The sequence below is a fragment of the Onychomys torridus genome, chromosome X (genome assembly GCF_903995425.1).
Source record: "Onychomys torridus chromosome X, mOncTor1.1, whole genome shotgun sequence".
Taxonomy (NCBI): Eukaryota; Metazoa; Chordata; class Mammalia; order Rodentia; family Cricetidae; genus Onychomys; species Onychomys torridus.
The window spans coordinates 74,883,093-74,908,120 of record NC_050466.1 but is presented as its reverse complement, the minus strand read 5'-3'; the positions used below and the strand labels follow the sequence as shown (position 1 = coordinate 74,908,120).

Below are 25,028 nucleotides of genomic sequence, written 5' to 3'. Positions count from 1 at the left end.
GTCCAACCAACATCTGATTTAACTTAAGGCCCACTCCACAAAATAGACCCCGTTGCAGACACTGCTTGGCTGACAAAGAACTAAGTAGCCTGTTCTTTTTTCTAATGAAAGATAGAAAGGGAATGGATCTGGATTGTGAGGGAGTGGGGAGTAACTGGAAGAAGTAGAGGGAGGGGAAACTGTAAGCAATCTAATATATTTTAACAGAATCTATTTTCAATAAAGGGAAAAATATCAAAAGATGGTCTTGCAGGGGATCCTAGTTCCCTTCCCAGCACCTATGTTAACTTGCTGGTAACCATGTCTAACTCAACCTCTAAGGTATGCTCTTGTGGATTTGTGGAATCTGCAAGCACCAGCACTCACATGCACATTCACATACAATTTTGAATTTAAGAAAAAAAATTTAATTGCAATGATAACATAAATAATAATTTTGTTTAATAATTTCCAAACATGTCACCATACAGCCTCTTTTCAGTGAAATTTATTATATGTCATTGCATTGATTGAATTGACCTGAGCACTTCTGTATGGATAAGCCCAGTTATGAAAGTAAATCTATATATTTCTACAAATTGAATGAATTTTCTCAACAGAGCAAACATGTTAAATGAATGTCCATAAACCTTTATGGTACCATGATTATGGTATTTTACAGTTTGTGTTGTTTAAAGGTACAATTATTTCTTTAATCCATTATTAGTCAGGTAATATATGCAATTTATATATACAAAGCAGGCATATATTGTAAAAAGTAGAAATCTAGGGAGAAAATGAATAAAATATATTATTTAAACTTTAAATAAAATGAGATTTTCAAATAAATCTGTTAACAATGATTTATAATACAATGTAAGTCTTTACTATTAGCTCTATAGCCCAGATTTGGAGAACTATGCTGGCACATTAAATTTATTCATTTTCAGAGCCTGCAGACATTTTAATGTCTGAGCATCAATAAGAACAAATTACCTAAAAAATATTAATAGGGTACAATAAATTAAGACTGGAATGTAATAGAGAAGTGGATGCAACAGGACAAAATTATGAATCTCATATAATCATACAAAAACACCTAAAGTGTAGAAGCAACATTGGTACTCTGGGGTATATGGCCACAGTGGAACCTAATTGGTTCTCTCCTGTCAAAGAGAAATTATACATCAATCTCAAAGGGTTAGAAACTGTTCATTGCATACAAATGGTTATGTTCTGCAGTCTATTCAAGGGTAACTTAACCTTCTTTATGAAAGCAAACGGCAGAAAAAAATATCTTAAGATGTTGTATATCCTCTTAGTGTTCTTCATTTAAAAGCAACAGAAATTACCTATGCCTGTACTCATACTGAAAAATAGAAGAGATTGGAAAGACAATAAAATAATAAGATTTCAAACAGGCAGGGCACTAGCTGGCAATCACATTAGGCAAACCTTTTTGATTTATCAGGAATCCCCATTAGAATAGATGAAACCAAATCTTACTCCTCACCTTGAGTATCAAAGCCTCATGAAAGACTATGACTGGCTGAGCAAAGGACTTGTGCTCAGGGCCACTGAAACAATGAAAGAAGGTTTGGGAGAATAGCTGGAAGAAGTTGTTATCATAATCACTTGATTTAGTGTCCCACTAAGATCTTTTGGGACCGAAAAGACTTGCAGTAAGACCAGTCAAGGGAAGAGCTGCTCCATGCTCGCACTTAAAACTCTCCAGCCCATTTTACCTTATTTACATGTCTCCCAATTCTTTGCCAATACATTTTTTTGTATATTTTAAAATTACCAGATTTTAATCTTAAAAAATTTGAATGTTCTGACACAAAACACAAATGTTTGAGGCAGTAACTTTGCTAGTACATTGATGTGGTTACTATCTTATGTGTACAATGCTGAAACCTATGGCTATCTCATAAAAAATGTACAATAATTATGTTATATATATAAGTTAAAACTTAGAAAGTCATCTCCTTCTATTAATACTATAAATTCTAAGTTGAGTTAAATAAGAAGCCTATTTGAATTCCTACATTTTTGTTAGTGTAGGTTTCAATTTGATTTATGAACATTGAACAAATGCATAGTCAACAACACAGAATGTTTACTTAGAATGTAACTGGGAAAGTTGATCTTTTACTTTAACATTTTACTTCTTTGTTCTCTAAAGTATGAGTTAACGAACTTTTCTGCAAAATGGTACACATTGAATGTCTTGGGGTATGTAGGCCATATGACCTCGAGGGCAACTACCTAGTCTGTCATTCCCTTGTAGCCTAAAAGTAGCTGTAGACCATATGTCAAATATGAAATGTTGTGAAATCTCTTTGAAACTTGACTCACAAAAACAGGTTGCCAGGAGGATTTGACTCAATAGTTTGCTCCTTTTATTACTCTGGTATTCATATGACCAATATTAAGCTGGTAATTTATAATAGCACTAGAAAAACCATACATTGTGTTAAAATTAATTTCACTGCAAGTACTCTGAGTGATGTCTCAGGTGATATATTTACTCATAAAATTAACTAGCTCAATATACTTCATGAAATCCTCAATTCCCAGACTGCATATAAATCTGTTATTTAAATTTCTCTGAAATAATCTTCAAAACTAGTTTAAGTAAAATGAAATACTGAACCAAGGATATATAATTAAACCAGTAAGAACTATGAATTCATAAAATAAAATCAGTTATTGACAAAAAGTGATTATGAGACCACAAAAATCTAAATAGAAAAATGTCACTAATTAGAAGTGTGTTTGTATCAGATATGCCCAGTATTTTTCATTCTCATATCCTTGACTATTACCTCTATTAATTTTTAGCAGGGGACATAAATATGATCTGCCATTACAATTCTGCCAATTATAGCCTTTCAAGTTTAAATAGGGGTTTTAAATTTTGTTTACTACTGTGTTTGCCAACAGTCCATGTTTCTGGCTCCTACAAATAATTTAGTTATACAGTAGGAAGATTTACCATTATTACAACTAGATATTTGCTATTCAACTTGATGAACATGCTCAACTGTGAATAGGCTTCCTGTACTATAATTTGTCAATTTTATCATTTTCAAAATTTACACCTAGAATAGAACATTTTCTTTCTCTGTGTGTATTTTGTTCATAGATTGTGCTATCCTCAGACTGTTTTTCACATTACTTATCTTACTGTTTCTCCAAAAAAAAAAATGTTTTCCCAAGTGAGATTGGGAATTTCTGAGGTGTGATACTGGAATATCTAGAATGACTAAGCCCTGAGACCAGACACTGCCTGGAGCCAACCCCTGACACCCTCTGGAGGGCCAAGACCCAGGAGTTAAATTGTCCAGAGACCTAGGAGAGAAACAAACATGATTGGGAAAACATAGACAATGAAATGATTCCTAATGATATTCTGCTATACTCATAAATCATTGCCTCGCTCAACTGCCATCAGAGAGGCTTCACTCAGCAACAGATGGAAACAGATGCAGAGACCCACAGGAAAACATTAGACAGACCTTGTGGAATCCTGTGGGAGAGGGGGTAGGAAGGATGATGAGGGCCAGAGTGGCCAAGTATACCACAAAATAACCACAGGATCAACTAGCCTAGTCTCAGGTGCTCACAGAGACTGAACCACCAACAAGAAAGCTTATATGGAACTGCTTTTGAAACCCTTTCCTTCTACTGGGTTTCCCTGTGAAGATTTAATAGGAGAGTAGGTGCCTAGTCTTACCTCAACTTGATATGTCATAGATGGCTGATATCCATGGGAGGCCTGAACTTTTGTGAAAGGAAGAGTGGGTGGGGATGGAGAAGATGAGAAGTTGAAGGTAGAGACTAAGAGGAGAGGATGGAGGGAGGAAAAATGTGACTGAGCTTGTAATAATTAATTAATTAATTTAAAAAAAACTGTGAGAAATCACTGGTTGGAAAACAAAAACAAAACATATTTTCCTTTGAGTAGATCAAGCACTTCTTAGAGTGTCTACACACTGCACTGCACTTAACCTTAGCATCAATATACTGAAATACTGAGGCTGTGAGTTCTTTAAAGGAAAACATCTTAGTCAGTCTCTGTGTTCCTAGTAGCAAGCAGTGTCTCCCTTGTTCAGGGTAGACTCAATTAACATTTTTTCTTCAATTTAGGCATTCACAGTATGTTTCAGGGCTAGCAAAAGGGATCAATGGTTAAAATAATTTGCCTGAAGACTTGAGTTAGATCTCTAGGACCCATGTGTGTTGTGGGATATTTGTTTAACTGTGTAAAAATGTGTCTATGTTTTGCCTCACCTGATTTAGGTGCCTTCTGATTGGTTTAATGAAGAGCTGAATGGCCAATAGCTAGGCTGGAGAGAATAGGCAGGCCATCCAGGGAGAATAATTTGGGGAGAATCTGAGGCTGAGAGATTAAGATAGTAAGATGTGGAGGGAGTTAGACATACAGTATGGAGGAGAGGGAACAAGCAATGTGGCAGAATATTGATTAATATAAATGGTATAATTTAAGTTATAAGAGCTAGTTGTGAACAAGCCTAAACTAAGGCCAGCATTCCTAATTAATAAGAAGTTTCTGTGTTATTTTGGAACTGGGTGCCCAAAGAAAGACTGACTACACATCTGATAGAAGAAGAGAACCATTTCCTATAAACTGTCCTGTGAACTCCCCATGCATATTGTGGCATGAGACTTCCCCTGTACCCTCAAATAAATAAATGCAGAAAACATCTAAAGCAAGTTTCAATGAGTAAGATAATGGGGGCCATCAAATTGTTAAATTGTCCTACTATATGACAATTTCATGGGTATGGAAGTGGTTAGATAACTTTACTATGAGATGTTTGGGTTTTGGATATGGAGTAGGGTAAGAATGGCAGAGAAAGCAAAGAATTCTTTGCCTAAAGGAAATAGTGCAATGAATGTATAATTTCCTAAGTTATTTGCACATTCAAAGAATATTATATATTGGAGGTTTAAATAAGTTATTTTATGTACTGAGACATATTGGTGAGGAAGAAAAATCAGGTTTCCATTTTAATGGGAATGTATATATGGCATGCATGTAAATATATCTCATACTACTATAAAGTAATACTATTATTAAGAATATAAAGAGGCTAATTTAGAATAAAGCAATCTTGTGTGTCCATTTCTTCATATCTGGTTCTGCATATGGGTGATTATTTTCTCTTTAAAATACATAGGTTTAACAAAACATAGGTTTGATAGTCATATTACAATAGGAATGTGAACAAAAGAAATGCACAGAGGCAAACAGAGGTGAGTTTGGGACATGGAGGCTGGGGATGGGTATTTGTTAGTGTTCATAAAAGAAAGGAAAATTAATAATAAAGTGAGAAAGAAACATTAGAAGGGACAGCAGTGTGTAAGAACGTGTATAAGAAGAAACTACTGGAATATCTTCTTTGTAAAGCATTGTTACTTTGTGCAAATGATGTACATGGAAATTAATTTGTTTTTTATTAACTATTAATTTTTCTTTCTCTTTGCTTTTATATTGATGTGAGCAACTTACAGTTTTATTAATTTGAGATGTGTAATTACTTTGTTCCACATTTTCCCTTAGTCTTCATAATTTCATAAGCTAAGAAACTGAATCCCTTAGGGACAGCTGGGTTTTCCTGCATTTTAAGTAGCTTTTGACTGCTGTGGTTATCATGGTTAGTTACAATGGTTTCTCTCCCTTCTCTATAATAATGTGTAACGATTTGTCATCCTAAAGTTGTTGTGCTGAATATAATGTTAAAACCAAGCCACTGACATTATCCAATTATTTTAATACACGTATTTATGAGAGACCTACAATATAAAGCCCATCTCTGAATTTCTGCACTGTGCCAAATTCCCAATAAATCTGTTATTTACTACTTCTGGAAAGATGCATTTGAGCCAAGAAGTTGTAGGAGACTTTTTAAGCAGCAATAAAAACCTAACAATATTTACATAAGAATGAGGGATTGTACTGAGTCTTATTGTCACTTGTTATGCTGGTATTCTCTTGACATGCCTGGGAGGCCTGCTCTTTTCTGAAAGGGAATGGAGGAGTGGATCTGTGAGTAAGGGATTGTGGAGAGGGGCTGGGAGGAGTGGAGGGAAAGGAAACTTCAGTCCCAAAGTATTTCATGAGAGAACCAAAAAATGAAGTGCCTAGCTGTTTAACTATATTAGGACACTAAACTCCCATGCCACTGCTAATAGTACTGAAACACTCGTTTTGTAATGTATCCCCTTCTTTGTACATTGCTGTAAACCTTTCTTGCTGATTTCCTTGTGTTAGTATACATCCTGTAGCTACAGAAAACAGGATAGATTTTGTGACTACAAAATGAAAGCTTATGAAATTTTATTACTGCTGGGGAAAAATAAAGGGCAAGCAATGGTATGAATTATTCTTAACACTGGGGTCGCAACAAAGGGCAACAGATGGCAGGAATATTTACTCAAGTGGCTTTTCCATCAAAGTTTCTATCAGCAGCATGGCTGTTAAGAAGCCGTCAAATTCACCAGCCAGCTGGTAAAATCAGCACTGTAATAACTGACTATATACAAAGCATACTTGTATCCAATTTAGTCTTTTACACCATATGCCTTTAAAAAGGAGAGAGTGTTTGAATCAATCTATATTAATAGAATGCTAGTTAATGCATATAGATTCCTTTAAGAGGGTATATGTCTAATTAAATATTAAAGCCCATTCTAGATAGAAATCACATCCTCTGCAGCAGATATCATCACTGACCTATACAATTCCTTCACCACCTACCAGGCCAGGTCTGCAGAAGCCAGTGGCTTTTCAATAGCAGTGTCTGCTACAAGAGGACTGTCTGGGCTGTAAGTGGAGAAAGTAGAGTAAGACAAAAACTCTAAGGCATCTCCATTAAGAAGAAAGCATTTTCACGGACCCACTTGTCTCAAACATTTGGGCAGGATTCAGTTCAATTCCTTTGTGCTCTTTGAATCTAAGGTCGTCAAAAGTGAGTCCTTTACAAAATGCTCTCTTCAATCACTGATAGGCAATGTAAGGTGAAATGAAGAGCAGCTGGTCCTGAACACTGATTCAGTCTTCTCTCTGCCTTTTCCCTCCAAGTCCAAGACACTGGCATGCCTGCAAGTTCACCGACAGGTTGCTCTCTATTAGATACCACAGAGTAGAATCCTATTCCATATCTGTTTTTCATAGTTAATGATAGGATGAGAGACACAGCGAAATTACTATATTTAATCAACTTTGGTGTAATTCTTGTCCTAATTGCAATGCTTAAAATTTATTATTTAACAATGTAGACACTTTTAATTCAATTTATGTCAACATACATAAATATACTGCATGTCAATATAACTGAAATTATTAAACAGTAAAACAAATAGCATTGCAGAATATAACTGAAAACTAATTAACATTGAAATACTACATTTTACTTTTATAAGTGTTATCAACACATAGAAACATAACACATTGCTATTTCATCTTCTGTTCCTTTAATTTTTATATTTGTTAATTTAAACTCCAAAATTTATGTAAATAATTCCATTGTTTCTTACTTCTTAAGGTTGAATTCAAATGGAATTTTTTCTAAGAATCAAAGACTCAAACATATTCATGGTAATATTCTCTAGAAGGTGTTGTTAATTTTAATATAGTTCACTAAGGAGCATTATCCCATAAAAGCAAACAGGCTGTTTTTCCATCAAAAGGAACAATATTCAGCACTTGCAAAACTTAACCTAATGGTGATTTTTTTATTGTTTCTACTGGCAACTGGAAGAATTCAATAACATTCAACAGCTTATATTTTAAAGGTTACTTCTTTCAAGTCTAGCTGAAAGCAGGTTAGATCTTAATATTAGGGGATTTTATGGTTTCGACATCCCAGTTTTTAACCAGGGTAATTGATGACATACCAATGCATACTGTCACCATGTGAATTACTATTACTTTCATAACTTTACTTCATGGTATTCAGCTTTTATTCTGAAAACTCTCACTAGCACTTCTTCTTGCTAAAAAACAGAAGACAGAAGTATCAGCCATCTCAGGAAGGTTAGTTCATATGAAGGGGAATTTTCCTCAATTCTTCCTCAAAGTGTATACTTTGAGAAGTTCCCATAATTCATGGAAATAATGTTTAGTAGGATTTCCAGTTAGCTTATACTGTGTTTAAGATGTTTGAGGTGAATAATTCAGTATTCACTAATACTAGTTCAATATTAACATTTATAAATATGAACTAATCCATCATTGAGAGTAATAAGTCATAATGAGGTCTTATAATAAATGTAGTATTACTTTGTGAGAAATATCAGTATTTTATCAATTTTACTGTTATTTCCTAGTTTAATAAAGTGTCATCATAGCCAGGGGTAGAACTGAGACATTTACTGCAATATTCTGGTTTGAAGAGACACCATCAGAAGTATCTTAATAAAACATCTTTAATAAAATCTTACTCAGAATGTAAACTTATTCAGACATCTTAACGTATATGTAAACATCCATGTGTAGGTGGATCTCATATTTAATGAAGAACAAAGCAAGCTAAATTTTATAGGACTTGTGATATCATTAAAATCTCTGCATCTAGTAGAACATTTCCCTAGGGGTGTGTGTGTGTGTGTGTGTGTGTGTGTGTGTGTGTGTATCTTATTTATTTGTAGATTGAGAAATAGATGAAATAAAATACATTTACAACTTCTCTACCTGAATAGGAAATATGTTTATAAATATTCACCAATTATAATTAATACATTACACTGTCAGTAATTGGGGACTTTTCCATATTCTACCGATCTATAACATTATGATGGACTTGTACGACTGTATTAGTAATAATATCTTGAAAAAGTTTAATATTTTTGTTTCATGGCAATTTGTAATGAAAGGGAGAAGATCTCATATCATAGTTGAACATAAAATATAACATGTGTATGAAAGAATTGTTTTAAAGACATTGAACACAGGACAAAGGACTATGATTCCCGAGTGAATGGAAACAATCCCATGACTAAGTACTAAATTTGTCCACCTTCCTATCTAGGCAGCCGTCTATGCTATAAGAAAAGATGTGGGAATGTTCAAGACATGAGATGATTTGATTTGAGAAGATGCAAAGTCCAATGGGGCAAACATAAATATTACAAGGCAGAATGCTAGAAAGGAGAATGAAACAGCGAGGACGAACATGGAAGATCTTCAGAAAGTGCTTTCCTGTGGGTCCTAAACAGCTTGTTTGTATATGTGCGAGAACTACAAAAGCCTGGGGAAAGAAGCTAAATTGGGGCTGTGATCACACACCTGCCACCATGGAAGAAGAATTACACTTTCAAGGGGCGTCGGAGTAAAAAGAAGGACTTTGCCTTAGTAGTGGAACAAATCAGCTGGATAATTGCAAATAATAATGCATCAAGAAAATCTATAAATTTGAAAACTGTTTTAAACTAGGTTAACTGCTTCTCACAAGATAGCTTAAAATTTATTTGAATGACAGATTATTTAGATTTTAGCAAATTAATTTTCAAACATGCAACAAAAATTAAAAGTTACCACATACTAAAAAATACATTAAAATAGCAGTCATAGTGAGGATAAAATACATTAACTAAATATAACAAAAATATATACAGTTGGTTGGTTTCAAAAAGGAAACTATGAGTTTTTATCTGTATTTTATGGCATTAAGACATTATAGGACAAATTGAGTAGATGCAAGGTAAATATACAATCACCCAAATTTCACATCTAAGAGTATTGTGTTTGTATTTTTTTCTTTACCTCTCTTGTAATTTACACAGGTGTTTTAATGCTATCTGAACATAAGAAATTTGCTAGGCAAAGACTTGAGAATTGTAAACTCTAATGTCATATTGAATCTGAAATTTTAAAATGCCTAAATTGTTCAATGAACTACTGTTTTGGATAGAATATTTGTTTATGCAAACATGTGCTGCATCTATTTGTGTGGCAGACTAACGTTTTAATAGTGTAAAGATGTGTTGCTGTTTTATCTTGCCTGCCCAAGGCACCTGATTGTTGTAATAAAACACTGAATGGCCAATAGCTAGGCAGAGGAGGAATAGGTGAGGCTGGTAGGCAGAGAGAAAAGAGATGCCAGGCAGCCATCCTGGGACCAGCCAGTGGGGGCTAGCCAGCCAGATATGGAGGAAGCAGGGAAGCAGGATGGATAGTACCTACATGAGATAAATGAGACTCAGGGCAGCACATAGACTAATAGAAACAGGTAAACAAGTTAAAAGCCCTAGAGAAACAAGCCTAAGTTATGGCCAAGCATTCATAATTAATAATGTCTCTGTGTTGTGATTAGGGGGATTGCAGTCCAAAAAAGTCTGCTACAAACTACCCTTTTCTTTGTCTCTCTGTCTTAAGTAGTAAATTTGGACATTAAAAGTTGGCCACAATTCAAACCCACTTGACTGAAAACTGCAACACTAACAATGAGCAACAAAAAAAAAATTAGACATTGTATAATAAACCATATTTCTTAGACTTAATCTATATGTTTCATCAACTAAACTATATACTCCACATTCTAATTTATTTTTATCAGCACATTAAAAGACACAACACTTTGGAATTAAATGATTCCTTGGTTATAATCCATATGTTGCATTTCCATTAAAATAAACCAGAAAGAGTCAATAAGTACTAACAATTAACTCAACATTGTTTTGGCCTCTGGTCTGTCTCATAGGGCATTTTGTCAATAGGATACACAGAAATATAGCTACATCCCCACAAATTGTTTTGGGGGAAATGCACTTGTAATTTTATCATGATGGATATTTGCAGCAACTATTCCTCTAAGTATATCACAGCTTCTCCTTCTGGACAGATTCCAACATAAGGCAAACAGACACACACACACACACACACACACACACACGCACGCACGCACGCACGCACGCATGCACGCACGCACGCGCACGAGAGAGAGAGAGAGAGAGAGAGAGAGAGAGAGAGAGAGAGAGAGAGAGAGAGAAACACCAAACCACAGTATGCTCTGCTGTAAGATGTGCTGCTACATCACAGATGCAGGTGTATTTCACTGTTCATCAGATGAACCAGTAGTGCCTAGGCACATGCTCTCATCCTTTCACAAACATTCAGAGCACATTTTATTTTTGCATACTTGTTATGTTGATTTTATAGCATGTTTAGGGAACATCACAAAAGTCAGGAACTATGTATTCCATTCATTCTTCCAGGTGAACTTACAGTAGTTAAATATTCAAAATATTGCTGCAAAAAGAAAGACTACATGGAAAAGGAAATCTCAAAAGTTTTACCTTAAGATACCATTTGTATTTTGCGTGTTCCCAATTTTCAGGATTTTGTGTCTTTCTGAAAAACTGTTGAGCTTCATTCAGCCATTGATTAAATACCTTCATATCATAATGAAAGTGTCTCCATTTTTCAACTGATCGATCAAATCGCCTAGAATTGGAAAACAAAGATAAAACAAAGTAAGTGAGTTTTAGAAAACATTTTATGGAGATCACATATACTTTCGTTTGTGCTGACTAATGCATTATTTTTGTAGTGTCTTGAATTTATAGATTTTAGTTTCAATGATCAGACACAATAACTAATGTAAAATAGGGACTATAAATTACAACAAAAACTTAATTTTCCTTTAAAATTCATCATATACATTGATTGAAATCAATATTAGGGAATTGTTTAGGAGTATTAGCATCTGCCTTATTGTAATTTTAAAAAGGTAATTCTAGGACTTTGAAAACATTTCAAAATGGTAAAAATTGTTTGGAAACCAGACATTCAATTTTAAAATACATTTCGATGAAAACTATCTCATCAGGTTTATGAGCTTCAACATTCCTTCTGGTTCAAAAAACTCTAATTAAGATTATTAAGCATCCAGCTGCCTGCAGAAGGCCCTTTTGCCACCCTACCTCAATTCCATAGGACTCTGCCAAACATTAGGCAGAGTATTGACCCAGCAATGCTCCTTTCTAAAGAATGTTTCAGCCCTCCCTTCTAGTCTATCCCAATTCCATTACATCAGCTACAGATACCTAGAAACACCTTCTACTATAGATGCTCAGTGGCCACACAGAGCTAGGACTTAGGTGACCAATTACCACTATCCTTCCTATCCTCATTATGATATTTATTGCCCACCTTCAATCCTTTAGCAGTCTGCTTACAGGTACATTTCCTCCCACATCAAGTCAATCCATTAGAGACTGCAACTCTTCGTAAAAAGCCAAGTCCTCCCAGCCCTTTCATGCCTGTTTCCCTAGACATGTTTTTTACCTCAGTGAAACCTACTTTCAGGAGCCCCTCCTTCCAATTTCCTGGGGACCCCACATTTTGCTGAAGACAGGATCCCCTTAGCTCTTTCTCACAGCCCTTCTAAGCCTTTTTAAAATTAGCAAACTTGCCAGGTGGCACATGCCTGTAATCCCAGCACTTGTGAGGCAGAGGCAGGTAGATTTCTGTGAGTTTGAGGCCAGCCTAATATAAAATAAAATAAAATAAAATAAAACAAGCAAACCTCTATTCCTCTATGCCACTCATTGACCTGCAGAAGCACTCTCAAATAAGCAACCCACAGTCATCTACTTTCCTAAAATCCAGAGTGGACAATGAAACACAGGTATGGAATAGTCAACAACAATAAAACCAGATATCAACACCTAGAATCACTTCAGTTATAGCAAATGCAAATGACTAGACACTAGCACAAACACACACATTAACAGCTGAGACAACATGCTTCCTCTGTAATCCATTAACCCTACAACAGCAGGTTCTGAGAATCTCAATATAGCTGAAGCACAAGGCAAAATTTTCAAAATAGGAAGTATGAATATGTTCAAATACCCTGAAAAGGCTGTAAATAAATACCTTAAGGGAGATTGTAAAAACACAGTGCAATGAAATAATGAAAAAATACATGAAAATCAGAATTTAATAAAGAAATATAATCACTAAAGAATACCCCAACTTAAATAAAACAGGAAATGAATGATTTAGGAAGTCAAACCAAAAATTCATATGTAAACCTCACTAATAAAGGATAAAACATGAGACAGAGAACTTCAGGCATTGGAGACAAGGTAGAAGAAATGAATAGCTCAAAGAAAATAAAAAGTAATAATAGTAATAAAAATCCCAGAGCAAATTGGGAAATCTTTACATGAGACACAATGTAAAGACCAAATCTGAATAATAGAGATAAAGGAAGGAAAAGAAACCCAAGTTATAGGCACAGAAAATATTTTCAATGAAAGAAATTTTCATCAACCTAAAGGAGATTCAGAGTCATCCCAAGACAACCAGCTGCACCCTTCCCTCCAAGCACTTCCAATGTTTGTGGATCCCACAGATCATTCTCACCTTGGCTCCTTTCCCCTGCTTGTCACTGTTTCCAAGCCCCAAATTTGGGCAGAAAACCCATGCTCAGCCCCAGGATATACCTTCCAGAAGGTCAGATAGGCAGCCAACAGACATTTTCCACACTCCATATTCCCCCAATCTCAATCCTCAGAGTCCTAGTGCTGCAACAGTATGTGAATTGCAGCCTCTCTTCCAACATGTACATGCCTTCTGTGGATACCACAGACCATTCACAAATGGCCTCTTGTTCTCCTAGCAATCTCCAACGTAAGTTAAGTACTCCCTATGAACACACAGGCAAGCAGGCCAGTAAAATAGACAACATACAACCAACACACTCTGAAAATCAAGAAAGGTAACAGAAACCAAGGAAGAAAATACTCACCTACCAAAGACAGACTGAGAAATCAACATCTTGACCTACAATCACTCCAAAACCAGACAGTTTAAAAACGCAATCAATAAGAGACAGGCAATTATGTTTCCACTAGATTCCAGCACAGTGGATCTGAATATTTCAAAATAGCTTCAGCACAAGAAAAAGACTTTAAAACAAACTACAAGAAGATGATAGAGAGCCTTAAAGAGAAAATGAAAAAAAAATCGACGAAAAACAACAACAACAACAACAAAACAAACAACCACAACTAGAGGAAACTAATAAATCTCTCAAGGAAAGTCAGGGAAACTTAATCAGTTGAAAGGAATGAATAAATCTCTTAAAGAATGCCAAGAAAAAAAAACAAAAACATGAAACTGAAGGAAATGAATAAAAATGTTCAAGACCTGAAAGTGGAAATAGAAGCAATAAAACTGGGAATTCTGAAAATGAAAAATTTATGAATGAAAGCCAGAACTAGAGAGACAAACTTCACTAACATAATTCAAGAGGTGGAAGAAAGAATCTCAGGCATTGAAGATGTTATAAAAGAAATGAATATACTGGTCAAAGAAAATGTTAAATTAAAAAAAAAAATCCTGACCAAAAAAATACTCAAAAATCTTGAAAACTAAAAGAGACAAAACTTAAGAATAATAGGAATAAAGGAAGGAGAAGAACCTCAGTTCAAAGGCCCAGGAAATATTTCAAACAAAATCATAGAAGAAAATTTTCTTAACCTAAAGAAGGAGATGCCTATAAAGGTACAAGAAGCTTACAGAGCACCAGATAAATTGGACTAGAAAAAAAGCCCCTGTGCCACATAATAATTAAAATGCTAAACATACAGAACAAAGAAATAATATTGAAATTTGCAAGTGAAAAGTCAAGTAGCATAAAAGGGCAGATCTATTAGAATTGCACCCAACTGTTGCTTGATGTTTTTGCTCTTTTGCTCCTTTATGGGGCCTGCCACCCATCTCCCAAATATTCACACAGGGAGACTTATTCCTACTTATAAACGTCCGGCCTTAGCTTTGCTTGTTGATAGCCAGCTTTACTTAACATAAATTGTCCAGTCTACCTTTTGACTCTGGAATTTTCCCATTTTCTTGCTTCTGTAAATCTTATTCTTACTCTGTGTCTTGCTGTGTAGATGGGTGGCTGGACCCTGGAGTCCTCCTCCTTCTCTAGCTACTTCTTTTTTTTTCCTGCTGGATTTCTCCTTCTATATATTCTCTCTGACTGCAAGCCCTACCTATCCTTTCTTCTGCCTTGCTTTTGGCTGTTCAGTTCTTTATTAGACCATCAGGTGTTTTAGACAGGCACAGTAACAGTTTCACATAGTTAAACAAATGCAACATAAACAAAATAACACACCTTGAAATATTATTCTCCAGCATTTTACTTCTCAAGTGAGACTCTAAAAGCCAGAAGGGCCTTGACAATTGCCCTACAGAGTCTAAGAGACCTCAGTCTCCAGTCCAGAATACTATACCCAGCGAAATTTCAAATCACCATTGATGGACAAAGAAAACTTTTTCATGATAAAGTCAAATTAAAACAATATCTATCTACAAATACAACTATATAGAAGGTGCTAGAAGGAAAACTCCAAATCAAGGAGGCCAATATCACACATGAAAATATAGGAAATAACAATCACACACACACACACACACACACACACACACACACACACATACACAGAGAGAGAGAGAGAGAGAGAGGGTGAGGGTGAGAGAGAGCACAACCATCACATATAACAACAACAAAATCACAAGAATTAACAATCATTAGTCATTATCTCTCAATATCAATGGTCTTAATTCCCAATAAAAAGACACAGACTAACACGATGGATGCAAAAACAGTATACATCATTGTGCTGCATCCAAGAAACACACCTCAACATCAAGCAGAGTCATTACCTTAGGGTTAGAAAATTCATTACAAGCAAAGGGACCTAAGAAGCAAGCTGGTGTAGCCCTTTTAATATCTAACAAGATAGACTTGAAACAAAAATTAATCAGAAAAGATGGATAAGGACACTACGTACTCATCAAAAGAAAATCCACCAAGATGTCATTTCAATTCTTAAGATCTAAGCCTCAAACAGAATGGTAACCAGATTTGTAAAAGGCATATTACAATAGCTTAAATCATGCATTGACCTTCACTCATTGATAGTGGGAAACTTTAATACCCCATTCTCACCATAGGACAGGTCATCCAGACAGAAACTAAACAGAAATGCTGGAGCTAACAGGTGTTACAAACCAAATGGATCTAACAGATATTTACAAAATATTTTATCCAAACACAAAATAATATACCTTCTTCTCAATACCTCAATTAACTTTCTCCAAAATTGAGCATATACTCAGACACAAAGCAAGTCTCAACAGATATAAGAAAATTGAAATAACGCCCTGCATCCTATCAGACAACCATGGAATAAAGCTGGATATTAACAACAACAAAAACAATAGAAATTCTACAAAATAATGGAAACTGAACAACTCTCTAATGAATGACTACAGTTTCAAGGAAGAAATAAAGTAAGAAATTAAAGACTTCATAGAATTCAATCGAAATGAATGCACAAATACCCAAACTTTGGGACACAACGAAAAAGGTGATAAAAGGAAAGATCATAGCACCAGGTGCCTTTATTTAAAAAAAAATTGAAGAGATCTCATACTGGCAAATTGCTAGCAAACCTGGAAGCTCTAGAACAAAAAGATATAAGCACATATTTGAGGGGCAGACTACAGGAAATAATCAAACTAAGGGCTGAAATCAATAAATTAGAAACAAGAAAACAATAAAAAGAATCAATGAAGCAAAGAGTTGGTTCTTTGAAAAAAATCAACAAGTTATCCAGACTAACCAAAAGGCTGAGAAAGAATACCCAAATTAACAAATTCAGAAATGAAAAGGAGGATAAAACAATAGACGCCAAAATATACAAAGAATTATAAGGACATATTTTAAAAATCTGTAATCTGTAAAATTGGAAAATCTAAAAGAAATGCAGGATTTTCTTGATGGTTAACACTTACCAAAGTTAAATCACAATCTGAGCAAGAGATATCAAGACCATGATTGGAAAAAGCACAGGGATAAATAGCCAAACTAGTGGAAAAACATGAACTGTAAACCAATAGCTGAGGAACCTCCATGGAACTGTACCAGGCCCTCTGGAAAAGTGAGACAGTTGATTAGCTTGAACTGTTTAGGAGGCCCCCAAGCACTGGAACCAGGACCTGTCCTTGGTGCATGAGCTGGCATTTTGGAACCTAGGGCCTATGCTGAGACACTTTGCTCAGCCTTGGTGTAGGGAGGAGGGGACAGGACATGCCTCAACTGAATCTACCAGGCTGGGCTGACTCCACAGGGGAGATCTTGCCTTGGAGGAGGTGGGAATGGGCAATGAAGTGTGTGTGGGGGAAGTTGGGGGATTGAAGGACAGGGGAATCCGTGGCTGATATGCAAAACTAAATAAATTATAAAATGAAAATATTTTTAAAAAGAAATTTTGGAATCACTTGCATGTTTTTCAAAAGATACACATTTGAGAAAAGCATAATTTTCTGCATTAAATATTACATCAGATATTTGAAGTAGAAAAACTTATTGTCTACTTTGCTGTAGGGATGTCCCTAATATCTCTGTAATATGATTGTTTATGCAAAGGGTCCCTCTTTAGGTTCATTAAACATTAGATGAGCATCTACACTGTAAAAATAAATCACAATCAGATAAGCAATTTAAACAGATCCTATAACCCCTAGTGAAATAGGAGCAGTCATTAAAAGTGCCAAGAGGGAAAAGAAGTCCAGAACCAGATGGTTTTAGCACAGAATTGGAACAGACTTTCAGAGAACAGTTAACACTAATGCTCCTCAAATTATTTAACAAAATAGGAACAGAAGGTTCAATACATTTAATGAGGCCACAGTTTTACTGGTAGCAAAATCTCATAAAGAATCAATAAACAAAGATAATTAGAGAAAAATTTCCCTTATAAACATAGATATAAAAGTACCCAAAAATATTTGCAAACTGATTCAAGAACACATCTAAAAGATCATCTAACAAGATCAAATGGAATTCATCCCAGAAGTGCAGGGATGGTTCAACATATGCAAAGCAGTAAACGTAATCCACCATGTAAATAAACAGACAGAAAAAAAAAAAAAAACATGATCATCACATTAGAAACAGAAAAGGCAAAAATTGTATGTTCATAGGTAAGCAGGTTAATGTCAGGGTCTTCAATTCAATTCCATTGCTCCACATGTCGGTTTTGCCTCTGAGATACAACCTTACACCTGTCAGATTGGCTAAGATCAAAAACACAGAAGATAGCTTATGCTGGAGAGGATGTGGAGCAAGTGGAACTCTCCTCCACTGCTGGTGGGAATGCAAGCTTGTACAGCCACTTTGGAAATCAATATGGCGCTTCCTTAGAAAATTGGGAATCCATCTCCCCCAAGAGCCAGCTGAGCACTCTTGGGCATATACCCAAGGAATGCTCAATCATACCACAAGGGCATTTGCTCAGCTATGTTTGTATCAGCTTTGTTTGTAATAGCCAGAACCTGGAAACAACCTAGATGCCCTTCAACTGAAGAATGGATAAAGAAAATATGGTACATATACACAATGGAGTACTACTCAGCAGAGAAAAACAATGACATTATGAGGTTTGCAGGCAAATGGATGGATCTAGAAAAAATCATCCTGAATGAGGTAACCCAGACTCAGAAGGACAAACATGGTATGTACTCACTCATAGGAGGATACTAGATGTAAAACAATGATGACTAGACTGCTACACAACTCCAGGGAGGCTACCTAGAAAACGGGACCCTAGGAAAGACACAGGGATCACCCAATGACAGAGAAATGGATGAGATCTACATGAACAACCTGGATGACAGTGGGAGTAATGAAGTGCAAGTTTTGATGGAAAGAGAGCTTAGGAGAGTAAGAGACCCCAGCTGGATCAAGAATAGAAAGGGAGAGTGAGGAATAACAGACCATGATAAATGAAGACCACATGAGAACAGGAATAGACAGAGTGCTGGAGAGGTCCCCAGAAATCCACAATGATACATCCTCTGTAGACTACTGGCAATGGTTGAGAGAAAGCCTGATCTGACCTAATCTGGTGATCAGTGGCCAAACACCCTAACGGTCATGCTGGAACTCTCATACAATAACTGATGGAAGTGGATGCAGAGATCCTCAGCCAGGCCCCAGGTGGAGGTCCAGGAGTCCAATTGTCGAGAAAGAGGAGGGACTGTAAGAGTGTGAATTGTTGAGACCAAGATTGGAAATCACAGGGACAAATAGCCAAACTAATGGAAACACATGAATTATGAACCAAAAGCTGTGGAGCACCCAACTGGAAGAGGCCCTCTGGATATGTGAGACAATTGAATAGCTTGAACTGCTTGAGAGGCGCCCAGGCAGCGGGACCAGGACCTGTCCTTAGTGCATGAGCTGGCTGTTTGGAACCTTGGGCTTACACAGGGACACTTTGCTCAGCCTGTAAGGAGGGGACTGGACCTGCCTGTACTGAATCTACTAGGTTGAATTGAATCCCCAGTGGAGTCTTGGCCCTGGAGGAGATGGAAATGAAGGGGAGAGGCTGGGGGGAAGGTGGGGGTAGGGACGGGAGGTTGGAGGACAGGGGAACCCATGGCTGATATGCAAAATTAAAACACAAATATAACAAAAAAAGAAACATAAAAGGCTTTTTGAAAAAAACCAATGCCCCTTCATGATAACATTCCTAGAGAGATTAGGAACACTAGTGACATACCTCAAACTAATAAAAATAATTTACAACAAGCCTAAAGCAAACATAAAATTAAATGAAGAGAAACTTAAAGCAATTCCACTAAAATCGGGAACAAGACAAAATTGGCTACTCTGTCCCTATCTATTCCTTGGCACAGGAGACAACTTCCTAAACAGAACAACAATAGAGCAGGCATTAAGATCAACAATTAATAAATGGGAACTTATTAAAGTGAAACATTTCTGTAAGGAAAAGGAGGACACCATCAATAAGACAAAATGTCAGCCCACATAATAGGAAAATATTTTTATCAACTCCACCTCTGATAGAGGACTAACACCCAAGATATATAAAGAACTCAAGATATTGAATAAAAACAAAAAATCCAATTAAAAATGTGCTATAGCTCTAAACAGATAATTATCCATGGAGGAATCTCAAATGGTAGAGAAACAAAGAAATATTCAGTATCCTTAACTATTAGGGAAATGCAAATCAAAACTACCTTGCAATTCTATCTTACACTTGGAAGAATGGCTAAGATCAATAACACAAGTGACAGCTCATGTAGGCTAGGATGGGGAAAGGAGGAAAACTCCTCAGTTGTTGTTGGGAGTTTATAGCCACTATTGAAATTGATATGTAAGTTCCTCAGAAAATTGGGAACCAATCTACCTCAAGTCCCAGGTATACAATTCCTGGGCATATACCCAAAGAACTGCCATCCTACCCAAAGGACACTTGCTCAACCATTTTAACTTCAGCTTCATTCATAATGGCCAGAAAGTGGACACAACCTAGATGTCCCTCAAAAGAATGGATAAAGAAAATGTCATATGTTTATACAATGGAATATTACTCAGCTTTTAAAACAATGACATAATGGAATCTACAGGCAAATTAATGCCATTAGAAAAAAAAAATCAACCTGAGTGCAGACCCAGAAAGACAATTATGGTACAGATTCACTTATAATTATATGTTAGCTGTTAAGTACATTATAATCAAGTTACAATCCTCAGAACCAAAGAGAAAAGTGCTGGATACATGAATCATCCTGGGAAAGGAAAATAGAATAGATTTTGCATGTCAACTGGGGCAGTTGGTGATGGGGGCAGGAGGGATCTGATGTGAAGGGAAGGGATGGAAGGAGATTGTGCAGAGAGAATCACCTGGAATTGAGGGGCATTTGTGGGACAATGTGTAAACCCAATGCAGTGGAATCCATGGTGCTGATCCTATTGAGGATATGGGATACACAATCTGAACTGGTCATCTTCTGTAGCCAGGTAAGTCTTCCAGTGGTGAGTCAATGTTTCATTTTGTCAACTTGTTGGCTAAGTGTTGCATGGAGATCCCTAAAAACCCTAGGCTGATGCTAAGACAAGGCATCACTCTCTGATAACTAACAGCAGGAACCCACACAGCTCATTGAACTTAAGTGGAGTTGGTATGTGCATTGAGCCTTCACCCCTACTTTCTAATCTCTTTTCCATGGAGAGATACTTTGCAGGCTATAGAAGGAGAAACCTGGACACCAACACAGCCATAAAACCACAAACCTACCATCTGGATTGCCTGCAAGATTGCTGGGACAATGGTAACACAGAACATGTAGAGTTTCCAACAAATACCTGGTTTAACATGAGGCCCATGCCAAAAAAAAAGGGAGTCAATTCCTTACATTGTCCTGATGACCAAGTATTGGAGATTGGATAGCCTAGAGACCTAGGGTAGAACCAAACATGATGGCCCCTCTCCAAAAATCAATGAAAAAGATTCCTAACAATGTCTACTATTCTTATTTATAAATGCGTTGTCCAGTCATCATCAAAGAGGCTTCTGCTGACAGAAATCATGAGGAGTGAGAGGCTAAAGAGGAGGTCTCCATTTGTTCTCTCCCCTTGGAATCCCACTGAAGAGTGAGAGGGAAGACTATAGGAGTCAGAGTGGGTGGAGGACACCAGGAAAACATGACCTATAAGGATTTACATTAAAAACCTATACTCCACCCAAGTGAAAAACTTACAAGAAAATGATGAATTTCTTGATAGATAAAATCTAAAGTTGAATCAATATCAGATAAACAATTCACACAGGCCCATAATACATAATAAAATAGAAATTGTAATTGAAATTCTCCCAACCAAAAAATAAAAATAAAAAATTAAACACACAAAGCCAGATGGATTAATACAGAATTCAACAGACATTCACAGAATCATAATAAAAGAACATTCTCAAATTTTTCCACAAAAATTGAAACTGAAGGAACATTTCCAAATTCATTCTAAGAGCTCACAATTACTCTGATACCTTAATCACTCGAAAACTCAACAAAGAAAATTACAAACCAATATCCAGTATGAACATAGATGCAGAGATTCTCAATAAAATATTTGCAAAACTAGTATAAGAAAATATCAAAAAGTTTATCCACCATGCTCAAGTTGGCTTCAACACAGAGATGCAGCAATAATTTAGCATTAAATGTAATCCACCACATGGACAGAATGAAAGACAAAAACCACATTGTCCTGGATAAAATACCTTTGACAAAATCCAACATTCCTTCGTGACAAAAGCCTGGAGAGACTAGGGATTCATAGGACACAATATTTAAACATAACAAAGGTAATTCCACAGCCCACATGCCCATAAATGAAGAGGAACTCAAAGCCGTTCCACTAAAATCAGGAACAAGATTAAGGATTTGTTATCTACATGCATATTGAGTATAGTACCTGAAGTCTTATATAGAGCAATAAGAAACCTGAAATAGATCAAGGGGGGCATAAATGAGAAGAGAAGAAGTAAACTATCTTTGTTTGAAGATGATATGATAGTATACATAAATGACTCTAAAAATTCATCATGGAAACTCCTACACCTGATAGACACTTCCAGCAAAGTAGCTAAATACAAAATTAACTCCAAAAAATGAGTTGTGTTCCTATGCACAAATAAAAAAAAAAGGACTCAAAGAATTCAGGGAAACAACACCTTTCACAACAGCCTTAAACACTATAAAATATCTTGGGGTAACTCTTACAAAGCAGATGAAAAATCTGTGATAATATATCCAAGTCACTGAATAAAAAATTGAATAAGACATCAGAAAGTGGAAAGATCTCCTATGCTCATGGATCATATACTAAAACTGCCAATTCTATCATAGCAATCTACAAATTCAACAAAATCCCTGTCAATATTTCAACACAACTCTTCACAGATATTGAAAGGAAACACACACACACACACAAATGAGGATTGTTCAAACTATCCTGAACAGTAGAAGAACTGCTGGAGGTATCACTATCCCTGACTTCAAGTTGTACTACAGAGCTGTAAAGACAACATGATATTGCCATACAAAGTACATACACTGATCAATGGAATTGAATTAGAGACTCAAACATAAGTACACACACTGATAGACACCTGATTTTTATTTTTTAGAAAGAAGACAGAAATACACATTAGAGAAAAGAAAGAATCTTCTCAAAAGGGTGCTGGCCAAACTAGATGGTTGCATGTAGATGAATGAATATTTATGCACTTTGATCCATATTTGTCATCCTGCATAAAACTCAACTCCCAATGGTTCAAGGATCTCAACAAAAGGCCTGAGAACTTGAATCTGATAGAAGAGGCGGTGGGGAATAATAATTTGGAACTCACTGACACACACACACAAAAAAAAAACATTTCTAAACAGCATACTAATAGCACAGGTATGAAGGACAAGAAAATGCAACCTCATGAATCTGAAAAGCTTCTGCATGGGCCAAGAACACCACAGTTGGAGCAAAGTAGCAGGCTACAGAACAGGAGAAGATCTTTACCAATTACACATCTAATAGAGGGTTAATATTTAAAATATTTTTAAAAGACTAAAAGAAAAAATACTCGCTACTACGGAAACAAATACGTAAGTTTTAAAGATGGGATCCAGAACTGAATAGTTTTCTCAGAAGATGAAACACAAATGGCTTGTAAATAATTAAAATGTTCAACATTCTTAATTAGCAAGGAAATGCAAAATCGAACTACATTATACTATCAGGGAAATGCAAATTAAAACTGTCCTACACAAGTCAGAATAACCAAGATTAAGAAAACAAGTGAAAATTCATGTTGTTGAGTATAGAGGAAAGGGGAACACTTTGTTCCTGGTGAGAGTACAAACTTCTATGGCCACTATGGATATCAGTGTGATAATTCTTCAGGAACCTGGGGATATATCTACTTCAAGACCCAGCTATACCACTGTTGGACATATACAAAAAGAAACCTACAGCCTACAACAGAGATAATTGTTCCTTAATGTTCATTGCTTCTCTATTCATTATAGCCAGGCATTATAACCCAGATGTCTACAAATGATGAGTGGATAATTTACACAATGGAATATTATTCATATGTAAAACAACAACAAGAAATGTCCAGGTAAACAGATGGAGTGGGAAAAAGTCATTCTAACAGAGGTAGCCCAAAACAAAAGCAGAGAATATTAGATTATTAGTACTTGATAGGCATGCCACAATCTGTACAACTATAGAGGTTAGGTCAAGTAAGGAACTAAGTGGGAGGGGAGGAACTCCCAAAGAAGCAGAGATAGAAAGTACAGTTTCCAGCTCCATGAAAGACAGTGGAATAGTGGAGTGGGAGGATTATATACCTTGCATTATGACAGAACTTACATTTAACAAATCATAATCTTCTTGTAAAAATTTTGAAACAATAGTTTGTTAGTGTGATAAATGTAATGAATGGTAGCAATACAGATTTTCTCTAACCAGTTTGTTTAAAGTAAGATCTGTCATTAATAATAATATTCTAGAGTTACACAAATAGATTTCATTCTTCAGCAACAAAATGATGATGGGAATGTTTCGCATGTTTACAAATAATCTAGCATTCAAATGTGATCAGTGGTATCTCATATACAATAGGTGGTCTGATAATACATTTTAGGAGTTTACTTCCTTTAAAAAATTGGATATCACATGCCTTATGGGAATCTGTGTATCTAGAAATCAAGAGCTACTGTTAAATGTTGAATAAGCATCTTAAATATTGAAGTATAGTTGGCACTCTTCCCTGCTGACAAGACTGTAGTCAATTTTTAATTAAAAATTTCTTTTTGTGTATGTGTGTGTGTGTGATTTTACTGCTTTTACAATATTATGTTTATAAAATTAGACCCCAATCTATTACTGTGTTCTTTAAGTTTCTCTTACTCCATTAACTAAATAGTCTAGAAATGAGTGAAATGGATGCAGCAAGTTGACACATATAAGGAAACATTAAAAAACAACATTCTGAGAAATGAATGTTTTCTTTTCTATGTTACATCTAAGGGTGAAAAAGTTCTAATCCCTTTTCCTAGGTGTAAAAGGCAATGTGGGCCAAACTAAATAAACAAAAATGTCAGTGTAAACATAAGGATA

At 35.8% G+C, this 25,028-nt stretch overlaps 1 protein-coding gene across 4 annotated transcripts in view; it reads right to left on the bottom strand.

Moving 5' to 3' along the window:
• Dmd (dystrophin) overlaps nucleotides 1-25,028 on the bottom strand; it is a 1,920,150-nt gene that overhangs the window by 1,073,102 nt on the left and 822,020 nt on the right. For all 4 annotated transcript variants that reach the window (XM_036174407.1, XM_036174408.1, XM_036174405.1 and 1 more), the window contains one exon: nucleotides 11,305-11,452. In XM_036174407.1, the coding sequence (XP_036030300.1) occupies nucleotides 11,305-11,452 (148 nt within the window). The remainder of the gene's footprint in view (nucleotides 1-11,304; nucleotides 11,453-25,028) is intronic.